At 42.5% G+C, this 11,947-nt stretch overlaps 2 protein-coding genes across 3 annotated transcripts in view; both read left to right on the forward strand.

Annotated features, from left to right (window-relative positions):
* Positions 1-4,088, forward strand: part of ssbp4 (single stranded DNA binding protein 4) — a 60,125-nt gene extending 56,037 nt beyond the window's left edge. The window contains exon 18 of one of the 2 annotated variants that reach the window (XM_083671447.1): positions 355-4,088. In XM_083671447.1, the coding sequence (XP_083527573.1) occupies positions 355-525 (171 nt within the window). In that variant the 3' untranslated portion in view covers positions 526-4,088. Of the gene's footprint in view, positions 1-146; positions 279-354 lie in introns of those variants that run through there. The other variant, XM_083671448.1, reaches the window with a different exon arrangement.
* A 1,094-nt stretch (positions 4,089-5,182) lies between these two features.
* Positions 5,183-11,801, forward strand: fkbp8 (FKBP prolyl isomerase 8). The gene is made up of 9 exons (XM_083671237.1): positions 5,183-5,270; positions 6,011-6,266; positions 6,802-6,971; positions 7,153-7,241; positions 7,706-7,926; positions 8,187-8,359; positions 8,442-8,519; positions 10,002-10,136; positions 10,629-11,801. Exons 2-9 carry the CDS (start codon positions 6,011-6,013, stop codon positions 10,713-10,715), a joined length of 1,209 nt encoding a protein of 402 aa, XP_083527363.1. The 5' UTR covers positions 5,183-5,270; the 3' UTR covers positions 10,716-11,801.
* Positions 11,802-11,947: the final 146 nt, after the last annotated feature.

Below are 11,947 nucleotides of genomic sequence, written 5' to 3' on the forward strand. Positions count from 1 at the left end.
ATTATGGAAAACATTTTACATACAAAGTTTAACACTACACTGGGTTAAGTTGCTTGTTTATTGTCTGCATCTTGAGTTGATATTAAGAAATTTAATTTAGTACTGGCTTTTCTTTTTCCCCCCCTCCCCTTCTTCTCTCTTTGCAGTATTCACCCAACATGACGATGAGTGTGTGATTTCTTTTTTATTTTATTTTATCTTTTATTTTATTTTATTTCTTTTTTATCTCTCCCCCTTCCCCCCTTCCCTCCCACCCTGCTGCATCTTGCGTTGTCCCCTCTCTCCCCCCCCCCCCCCACCCATCCTCCTCCCCCATCCTCGCCCGCCCCTTGGATGGCGTGCTGTGTTTCACAGCCCCCGGGGATGATGTCCCTGGAGCGCAGGACTGCCCTCAAGGCCCAACATCCCAGCGCGTGCAAAGTGGGGGGCGGAAACAGGAAACCGTCTCAGAGCCACAGGAAGGGCCTCCTCATGGACTCTCCCTCCTCCTGCCTCCCTGGCTTCCTCACAGGCCCAGGACAGTGAGACGCCTGTGGGCCGCGGCCCGCGCCTGCGTGTGGCGTCCTCTCAGCAAGCTTCCACTCAGCACCACAGCAAGGCTGGTGGCTTGACTACAATCTACTACTCTACCATGTTACTCTTCTTCTCTTTTGTTTTTTTTGTTGAAAATGTGTTGCATGCAGTAGTTGAGTGAGAAGGTTAAACCCTCACCCGGACTCATTCAATTACTGTGTCCTTTTTTAAATGCAAAGCTGATCTAGTTATATATTTAGGGCAAGAACGGTTTTCATTATATGTTTGTACGTATTAATAATATTATTGTTATAATTTTCATAATTGATATTGTTATAATGATGTAGTTATGATTTTCCTGTAAAGGGCACATTGTATCTCAGCAACATCAACAACAGAATAAGCACACACTCAAAAATGCACAATGACACTTCTGTTTACATGATTTTAGGTATTTGATGTTTCTTGTTTCTTGTTTTGTTTATGTCTCAACTACCCTCCCCATCCCTCAACCCATACCTCTCTCTTCTGTTCTTCATAGAACCTGTAACCAATGTCTTCACTACCAGAAAACCATAGCACCAACAAAGAAACGCTCAAGCAAAGAGTGTGATAGGAGTGAAATGGTAATTGCTCATCTGTTTAAATGGCTCTCATTCAAGAATCATCCTTTCTAAAATAAAAATAAAAAAACGTAAAAAAAACTACAAATGCCATCCATCTTAGCACTGGAGTTCCCCGAAACTTGTGAATGTGAAAATGGAGCCTTTCCCTTATTCCCACTGGTTTTAGAGACAATCTGTCTGTTGGTACTCATGAATAATCAGTCCTAGATGTCTGGTCTTAAACACCCCTCTCGAAAATGTCAATGTATATACCTGTTTCTTCACACTGTTGCTTAACTGTACAAGGATGGACTGATTTTATGTCATTTGGACAATTGCTCCTCATTCAACTTTTAGTTTAGGTGGCTTTGAGCATTTGTTATTGTCTCATTTGTTATGATCATTGTCAATCTGTCTTGCGATCGGTATCCTTCATATTCAGTCTAGACAAGAGGGTTTTTAGATCCTCTAAGCTCTTCTAAGGATTTGCTCTTGCCTGTAAATACAACATATTTAGCTTGTATTGTGGTTGTTTATTTGTTGTTTTAATATACAACTGGTCTGTGAATCCTAAAAGTGGGTCCTTCCTTTGCATTGTTTTCATTGTCAACCTCAATACAAACTCAAGCCTCAATGTTACTCCATACGACTGATTCTGTCATACAGGCCCCTCTCCACTTGTTCCTCTGCTGTGAGCTAGAGAGATTAGGAAGTCTTTGATACACAAACCTGTAGCTACCTGCTTACTTCCAGTTAGGGGTTAAACTCACAGATCCTTATGATCCAGTGTCTTAGCCCTCTCAAGTGCAACCTGTTTTTAGAGAGGCTAGTCTCGCAAAGCCAGACGCTTGCTCACAACATTACTGTAGCTCGCTGATCAGTGCCTGGAGGCCGAGGCTAGAGAGAGGCTAACCCCACGGAGCCCCCATCTACCAGTTCCCTCTGTGGGTCTGTGCCCGTATGTGGGCCGCTGGACCCTGGGTATGGGGTGGCTGTCGCTGCGCTGGTGATGGGAGTGTGAAGTGACTGGGGGGTGACGGCGTGGTGGGGCGTCACGCCCACCTGTGAGTCAGGACGAGTGCCCTAAAGAACACTGAGTTACTCAGCAAGGCCGTCCTAGGAGCCTAATCAGCCTCCTGCTCACGCTCATACACACACCTGTGCAACAAATTCTAATATACAGTTCTATAAGAAATGAGAGATCTTTTTTTTTCAGCTGGTTAGACTGAATTGTGAGTCAAACTATTTGTCTTTTCTTTTAGTTCTTCATTCGTTTGATTGATTTTGCTTTAATTTCTATGAAGTGTGTTCAAGGAATCGTGTTTTTGAAAAATGCCCATGGGATCTGCACAGCTAAGGAATGACTTCACCCAAGCCTGTTCCTTCAGAAACTTTCATGTGAATTGGTCATCAATCCAGGGGGGCTTGACAACGTGTGTTGTGCTTTTCTGAACAGTTAGGCCGCAGATAAGATGTATTTCAGAAAAACTATAGTTACAATGTTACTTTATTTAAATTGCTCAGTAGCTCAGCAAGTGCATTATTTACGTCGGCCCAACTGTCACTATATCAATCATATGAGTTACTGGATCAGCCGCAGTGATGTCATTTACCTTTATTGAGGTGTTTAAGCAAAAACTCCAAAATCATTGTCGCCTCTATTCGTTAGTGATTGGGCTTTCCACACTGTCGTAAGATCAAATGTGGAATAGGTTGGACCCAGAGCTAAACAGGGCCATCTCCAGGGTTGGTTGCCTGGGGGAATAACCCGCTACTCCTCGGGACTGGCACACAGCCTTCTATCCCCTCCCCCCCCCCCCCCCTTACAGCTCTATCCTCACACTCTTGAGCCCCCCCCCCCCTCTTTAATTTCCTTTTTTGTAAATACTGTATAATGCATTTTGATATCATTGACATGTTTTGATATGTCAGTCACTACCAATGAATACAGCTTAAAGTTAATTATAAATAAACTGTCCGTGTTTTTCATAATGAAGAGACGATGTGCTTTAAATTTGGTTCAAGTTGGCAAAAACTAAATTGAACTAAAAATGAAACATGTGGAATTCCCTGAACATGTAATGCAAGATTACACCCTAAACACTTTTCTGGTGGGGAATAGGAATACCTGTATGGAATGTGAAATAATACTGCCATCAATTTACCTGAGTTTACCTGGGTTTGAGACGTGTAGACTGGTGTAATCTTGGGACAAAGACAGGTGAAGGAGGATGTCAAATCTTATTGATAAAGTTTATTCTTGCGATTGCAGCGTCCTCACTCTGTCCTTGCTAATGTAAATTATATTATTGGTTTTCTAACAATTGTCATTGATTGCTCTAAGGCCATCGTCTCATAAAAACATGTGACCACATACTACAGTTTTTAATATGAAGGATTTTTATCAATTTAAGAAAAAAACTTTAAAAAGGAAAAAATACTAAGAGAACCTCATTTTAAATTAAGAATAGATCAAAAGTAATACTTATGGGGAAAAACTGTGTCCTTGCTATTCACTCCTGAAATAGCGTTGTATAGATTGATGCTCACCGGTCCTCTCTCAGTCCTCTGTGTATAACAATTGTTGGCCATCTCTGTACTTCTATTGTGATGTATAATACTGTAACATTAGGAAGATTTGGGGTGGGTGGGGTGGTTGTGTCGGGTGGGGGTGGGGGGTGGAGGGGGGGGGTCAAGGGGAGGTGATATAAAGATTCTCCTGTTCATTGTCCTTTCTGACGACACGGCAGTATTCAATATGAAGCAGTCTGTCTCTTGGGTTTGCTTTGTATTTCATGGTAGGATAGTTCAGATCTTGTCTTAGGGACTTAGGTGTCTTGTGTAGGTAATAAAGATGTCCTTTGTATGTTTCTTTATATTGTAAAGTTTCTTTAGACTGAAAGAAAAACAGATAATTTGCTTATCAAAAAAAGAAACAACTGCATCAATAATAAATGTAATTTGATTTTTTCCCGTTGTTTGAATCTTTTTCTCTGTGCATTTCTTTTCTCTTGGTGTGGATAGTTAATTCCTCCTTGACACTCACGCATCACACTTCATACTGTTAATAATGCAAGAAATTCATTAGATCTGACAGCTTATTTAAAATATACAGCAAAGAGTGATCATCTCAAAATATATTTGACTCTAATATTCATAAAGCTGATGGCACCTTAGTTCCTTTTCTTATAGTCGTAGGCTACTTTGTCACACTGTTAATAATGCAAGAAATTCTGTATAATCTGTATAATTGTATTCATGCACAGTAGCACTACAGACAGGCATATCATATGAAACCATTCAGCCTTCATCATATTGACATAATAGACATTTGGTTTGGTGATTAGCATAACATTTACCTCCCACTAGATCAGGGCATTCACTGTAGTATTATTGTATCATATTACTACCCTGTCAGTGGGGGATATGGATCTATTCTCCATCTAACTGCAGTGAGCTGATTAGGAATAAACCAAGGTGGAAGTACTGCTGCTGCTGGAACCTTATTCTTGTGATGGCATTTTATGAGAAACGGCTTTCCATGCATGGGGTTGTCATCATGAGGCTGTAGCTTTTGGCTGTTAATCAAACATGGCAAAGCCAAACTGTGCATTTGAAGTCTATGTTCTTCCATTCAAGATGTTTGTCACCACCTCTTAAGACATGTTGTTACAGCAAGACAGAACATACATACACTTGCAAATTGCTTTACACAATGTGGTAATTTCTGTCTGTCTAAAGTGACAGTGATTTTTCAGTGATATCCTCCCCTGCTGTTGGCGGCGGTATGCGCACATTTAGAGAGTCCCAGGCTAGAGGCAAGAGAGCAACGCATTATTTAATTTTAAGTATTTCTTACAGCAAAAGAAACTAAACATTCAACATGGTTCATACAGAAAAAAGTATTTTTTTTAGGAAATACAGAAATAAGTATTTTGTTTAGGGACAACTTTGTGTGGGAGTTATGACTGTCATCGTTATCTACCAATAGCGTGATCGTTTACAGGGAAAGATCCAATAAAAATACAGGAATCCCAAGGTAACCAGGAAACGTTTGCGAGCTGTCAACTGTCAAACGAGACACCCTGCTTTGTGACAGAGCCACAGCAAAGCTCACACTCTGTCTGTTTACCAAGCTCACAACATTTCAAGGTAAGGTCTGATTTATTGTCTGAACCCCTTATTATTTTTCCATGTTTTGTTTAATAACGCTGTTCGCTTGAAATTAGTAGTCTTTGTTGTTTTGTAAGCTAGCCTATAGCAGTCACTTGCTAGCTAAGTTGTTAGCAGGCTAGCATAGCCAGCTAAGATGACAACAAACTTCTCAGAAAGTTCTCGAAACACCCACTGAACCCACTGAGTGACTTATTTACCACAGCGAACCACATATCTAACCAATACGTTCCTCAGTTTGCTTGCTATGATGTTTCTGATTGGACAGTCCTTAGCTGCTAGCCAGCTAGCTAGTTAGCTGGTGATGAAAGTGAAAACCCTGAATCAGAACAAGGAAGTGGTGCAAGTGTGATAAGCAAGTACCACTCGTTCAGAATCAGGACTAGTTAAAGCCACGCTCTGTAATATAACCAAGAAAAACAATTGAATCCTTTTCACCCACAAGTAACACTTGATGTTTACCTATAATAAACACTATCAGCAGTTCTCAAGGAATGACCTTCCATAGGAACAGCATTATTTTTATTAACGATAAAGTCGTTTATCTTTAATAAACTAAGATTTGAAACTGTGTATCATAGTATGATGAGAATGATGATGATCCTTCTGCTGACATCATAAGGATTGAGAGAGCCATGATGCACTTGTCAATTGCAGTGCATCACATAACGGCTCTCTATGCAGTCCACTGTATTGAACACACAATGAATTTCCAACAGATGACTGACATGGAAAAGATAATTGGGGCCGGCGATAACCAGGACGCAGTTCTGTCAGCCAAGAAGTCGGGACATGCCTCGCTGCTGGACAGTGGGGAAGACTTTGAGATGTTGGACGATGATGATGTTGACGATGACCCACCGCCTTTGGAAGACGCCGGGGGTGGGAAGAAGACCAAAGCAGAGGAGCCCAGAGTGACCGAAACAGTGGGGGTTCTGGACCAAGCTCAAGTAGAAGAGTGGCTGGATGTATTAGGTACGATTGGTCCACAAGAGAGATTGACAGTGGTCCTCTGTGGCTCAGATGGTAGAGCATGGAGCTAGCAACGCTTAGGTTGTGGGTTCGGTTCCCGCTGGGACCATATATACTGAGAAATGTATGCACTCTGCATATGTAAGTCGCTTTGGATAAAAGCGTCAGCTAAATGGCATATATTACACACACACACACACACACACACACACAGTGACTTGTGATTGTCTTGGATGTTTTTAGGTGGAGAGATGCTAGTTCTCTCCTGTTAATAATACAAATAAAAAAAATAAAAAAAAGGCTTCTGGCATTATGACTGCCAATGGCCCCTGGTATGAGCATTGATTACTTTGTCTTATGATGCCTGTTGGATAGATGATTCACTTGCTTAAACAAATGTATTTGTTGTAAGTCGCTTTGGATAAAGGCTAAATGCCGTAAATGTAATGTGAAAGATGCTCATTGGTGTAGAACAGATACAAAGAGTATGAGAAATCAATGTGTGTGGGTGTGTGTATGCTCCTCTATCGATTTGCAGGTAATGGACAGCTAAAGAAGAAAGTCCTGCAGGCTGGAAACGGGCCAGACAGTAGGCCCCAGAAAGGCCAGGATGTCAAGATCCATCTGAAGATGTCACTGGCTGATGGGACCTCTGTAGAAGAGATACCTGAGCTCTCTTTGACCCTGGGAGATGGTGATGTTATCCAGGTAAATTCCTGAGGGTAAATCTGACCATTCTGATTCAGTGAAGGTGAAGAAGGTAAATCTGATGCATAGTAATACTGTATAGTGATGCGGGTGGACGTAATGACACGGTTGGAATGGGTACTGTTTTTATGGCCAAAAAACATGAACCATCAGCTTTTAACTCTCTTTCCTCCTCTCTCAGGCACTGGATCTCGGAGTGATGCTTATGGAAATGGGAGAGACGGCCCTCGTCCAAGCCCATGCTAAATATGCATATGGTGCCCTGGGGAGGTAGGGAGTCTGGCCTGTTTCATACTGCTTTCTGCTGGGGTTTTTTATGACAGATCATTCTTGTTGTTCAAGTCAAAGTCAAGTGTACTTTATTATCCCAAGAGTGGCAAAGTAATTTGGCAAGCTTCACATTTGAAAAACAACAACATTAGAACAACAACAACAAGAACATATTTACAGTAGAGGAGTGCAGAGGAGGACATGTTGGTTTCCCTGGCATGATCTTGCTGTTGCCTTTTTCAACCCCTCAAACAAGCTATTCTGAAATTGTCATCTTGTCGCTGTGGTCTCATAATCCCATTAAGACACAAGTCTTTAATGTTGCTTTGTGTTCTATAGTGACGTTATGCTTTGTTATATAATGAAAAGTGTATGACTAAGTATGACTACAGTCCTTAGCCTGCGTCGTGACTCTGCTCTCTGATTGTGTGCTCTGACTCATCTCTGGCCTTCACCACTGCCAGCCTTGCCCCTGAGGTGCCCCCCAACACTGAGCTGTCCATGGAGGTACGGCTGCTGGAGGCCACTGATGCCCCCGACCTGGAGCTCCTGTCCCCTGCGGAGAGGATCGCCCTGGCTGGGCGGAAGAGAGAGAGGGGAAACTTTTACTACCAGCGAGGGGACTACGCCTTCGCTGTGAACTCCTACGGCATTGCTCTGCAGATCACAGAGTCTAGTTCTAAAGGTCAGAGAGAGAGAGAGAGACTGACCCATACTTTCTACCGCTCCATTCGACTGAATAGAATGACATTGTTCAGTAATGTGAACAAAATGATGATATCTCAGTATGGTGGTGGTAGTGTGTGACATTTCTGTGTCATCATCGGCTGAAGTAATATTGTTTGTTTGAGCTCTGGTGGTTTCCTCTGGCCTGCTGTTGTCGGTTGACTGCTCTGCAGCAGAACCATGGACATGATGATGATGACGATGTTGCTGTTGTTTCAGTGGACATCAGCCCAGAGGAGGAGGAGGAGCTGATGGATGTGAAGGTGAAGTGCCTAAACAACATGGCCGCCGCTCAGTTGAAGTTGGATCACTACGATGCAGCTCTACGGTCCTGTGTTTCCGTGCTAGCTCACCAGCCAGACAACATCAAAGCTCTGTTCCGCAAAGGCAAGGTAGGTCTCGCATCGTAAATGGTACATGTATGAATGGTGTGTTTGTGTGTCTGCCTGACAGTGTCCTCACCTGTATCTCTAGGTATTGGCGTTGCAAGGAGAATATGCTGAAGCTATACGGATTTTGAAGACAGCCCTGAAGTTGGAGCCAAGCAACAAGGTACTCCACCTCTGCTCGAAACACTATATGGAAAAACAAGATTTTTGACTGTAGAATGAACAAATACCCAGCAACCAAGTGTTGTAGTTCTCCCCGAAGTCCAGTAGGTGGTGCCACATACTTCAATGTTGTCGTATGGGAAACCAGGTGGATTGCAGACTCATCATTTTTAGTAGATCTGATTTCGTGCCGTTGCTGTAAATAGGTTTGGTCCCCCGTCACAGTGCACACAGCACAGGCCTTATCTAAGGCATTGCTCCAGCTCTGCGTAGGCAGGTTGAGGTTCTCTACACAAGGCCATCTGACAGAGCAGCACTGCGCGTGGGCTTCTTGGATGAGCTGCTTGCACTCATGCCCAAACCCCCTCCTCCCCCACCCCCACCCCCCCCCCCCACCCCCCATTCGTGCCTCCTCTCAGTTTTTCTTCCCAGTCCCACACCAATCTGTGAAATCGTGCTCTGCCTGGCTGCTTTTACTAGTGTCCTCAATAAAGGCCTGGCCTGCAGTGTTTTCCCCTGTGTGCACCAGTGTGCTGATCTGATATGGACAGTTGATTTTCTGTGGTTTCTTGTTGGCAGTATTCATATCTTCAGTAACTAGGCTATTCTTGTCCTCTAGCATTACACTGCTGCAGGGTGCACCATTGACAAGAATCGGTTACATAATCTTGGAAGTGTGGCTCCCCCCCTGTGCATGTCTGTACTGCTGTTTTTCCCCTCCAGAGTTTTACATTAGGTTCAACACAACATTTAAAAATAGGATTTATCGGTAGGTCGCATATTTAGAGGCTAAGACGGTGGTACCCTTTTCAGTTCAGATTGATGTTACATGGTTTAGTTGACCAAACTCATTAATGTCACACAGCTTTAGACACAACAGTGGGGACAGCAGTTATGTATTTTGTCCTTAAACATGACAGGTGTGTAGATGGTCAGAGGCTGCTCATTGCAACATGGGAATGTCCTGTAGTAGAGCCCCTTTAATCTTAGTGGCAGACGCCAGCCCTGAACCTTCTCCCTTCCCCTGTCTCTCTCAGTGTGTTTAAGTGGCTTCTCAGGGTGTGTTCTGTACTTTTTGCCAATAACATAAAAATCACAATTGCTCAGTCACCAGCCCACCGGAGGCATGTGTCAGACACTTAAAATGAAGGGTTTGTTCACACAATGACAGACTGTCACTGCTTTGACTGTAGTCTGCTAGATATTTGCTAATTGGCTGGTTAATTTTAACCTACCAATTTCCAAGTGATAAGACCACTCGGCAATCAAGCCCCCTGCAATTGCGAGGTGTTCTTCTTGCTAACAAACTAGGATACTTGACTACCACCGCGTTGCAAATGTGATGCTATGACACATCATAAATGTTGTTGTTATGAGTGAATGCTTATGATAAACAGCACACCGTACTGGGCGTAGGAAGGGTAGTGTTGGAGTACAGTAAGCTTGCAGCTCATTCTCACGCTCTGCTGTCTCCCGGGGGTAGACTATCCACGCAGAGCTGTCCAAGCTGGTGAAGAAGCACTCGGAGCAGAAAGGAGCGGAGCAGGCCATGTACAAGAAGATGTTGGGAAACCCTGCAAGCGGGAGCATGCAGAAGCACCAGGCCAAGTCCTCATGGGTGAGATGGGTGTTTCAGGTGATCTCTGGAGGAGGGGTGCCAATAGATATTTATATATAATAATAATATATGCCATTTAGCAGATGCTTTTATCCAAAGCGACTTACATTGCAGTGAGTGCATACATTTCAGTATATATGGTCCCAGCGGGAATCAAACCCACAACCTAAGCGTTGTTAGCACCATGCTCTACCAACTGAGCCACAGAGGACCATTTAACTCCTAACATTCACAACAAACTTTTTTTTATTTGGATATGGTAACAACTTATTGATCTGTAACTGCACAATGTCATCGAGCCCTTCCACTGATTTAAAACAATATTGTCTGTTTTGTACGGTTTGAAGAATAACAGCATGGGGACGCATTGGAGAGATGTCAGAGGTGTGCAGGGAGATGTTGTTGTTCTCTGACTTCATGGCAGAGTGATGATCGAGCCAAGTCGACTTTACCGCAGGCCTCTCATTTATTCTTTTATTCTTTTTTCCACAGGGCGTCAGCTGGAAATGGCTGTTTGGTGCCACTGCTGTAGCCATCGGCGGTGTGGCCTTGTCTGTTGTCATCGCTGCCAGAAATTAAACTAGACCCACACTCTGTAGTGGTGGCCTGAGCCCTCCACAGTGGGAGCCCACAAAAAGAACTTGGACATTTGGCAGTGCCTTTTGAATCTGTTGATGGGGAAACGGCACAGAAATGGTTTCAGTCACCTTCAGTGTGACTGTCCGATGGATATCTCAAACTTCTGGCACTGCTTGAGAGATGGAGAGATTATATATGTGACAAATACTATACTATCACTATTTGTAAATGATCATCACTTTTTAAATGTTATGTCCAGTCATATCGCCAGACACTAATTGTTTTTTTTTTTTTTGGCTGCCAATGTCTTGAGCTCCTCTTGAATGATAATATTAGTTGATTGAGCACTCTGAAACGAGAATCCTTTGAGTAATCCACCAAAGCTAATCCAAACTAGCGGAATGTGATGTGCTCCTATATTTTTAAAGCTTATGATTGTATAATTCTGTTAATGCTGATCCATTTCTTTCTAGACCAGAAGATGTATTGCTCTTGTTCTTGTATCCCTGGGTACTGCTGATGTTGATAGGGGTATGAGAGTAATCTAGATGCTGTAATAACTGAGACTTTGAGCCACGCTTAAGAGTCTTGGTCAGTGAAAATTGCATTCCTTCAGGATGGCAGAAAGAAGAAACCCAATCTCTAATGAATGGTTTATGTTATTCTTCAAAGGCTATTGATTGAGTAATACCTCACTTTTAATCATCCTGAAACCAAACATTGGAAGGTGAAACTTCAAATACCATTTACATGTTTGGTCTGTTTTTTTTCCTGATTATTTTAAGTTAGATTTTGTTTTTTTAATGTCAATGATAACATGTGATTTGTGTTTGTTTATTTATTAGATTTTTCTATGAGTTCAATATTTTTGTCACAAACAACACAGTTGTCAGTTAGACTCATTCCTCTACAGAAGGCAGTACAGAGACTCAGATGTTGCTGTTTAGCTCTTAGTGACAGCCAGTATAATACAAAGGTTGCTTTTTGAGTTTCTGACATTCCCTGCATTTGTTCACTTTGTATTTATCTCAATAAAAGGTTGTCTATTCCGTTATTAACCAAATCTTTTTTTTTTTTTTGTATAATCAACATGCAACTGACATAAGCAATGTCAGCTATCTCTCTCTCACCCACAGGCTCAGTCAAAGTTCACTTCTCCATGCTGTGATTTATCAACACCAGGGTTAGTTCTTTGGATGAAGAGAATTTGTAGTTGTGTGCTGTTAACATTA

The sequence above is a fragment of the Argentina silus genome (genome assembly GCF_951799395.1).
Source record: "Argentina silus genome assembly, chromosome: 6".
NCBI classification, from domain to species: domain Eukaryota; kingdom Metazoa; phylum Chordata; class Actinopteri; order Argentiniformes; family Argentinidae; genus Argentina; species Argentina silus.

Bases quoted from the DNA above. Each gene is read 5' to 3' on its own strand.
- fkbp8 (XM_083671237.1), top strand. From the start codon at position 6,011: ATGACTGACATGGAAAAGATAATTGGGGCCGGCGATAACCAGGACGCA. The intron at 8,520-10,001 runs GTACTCCACCTC...TCCCGGGGGTAG, and splicing joins AGTTGGAGCCAAGCAACAAG to ACTATCCACGCAGAGCTGTC. The intron at 10,137-10,628 runs GTGAGATGGGTG...TTTTTTCCACAG, and splicing joins ACCAGGCCAAGTCCTCATGG to GGCGTCAGCTGGAAATGGCT.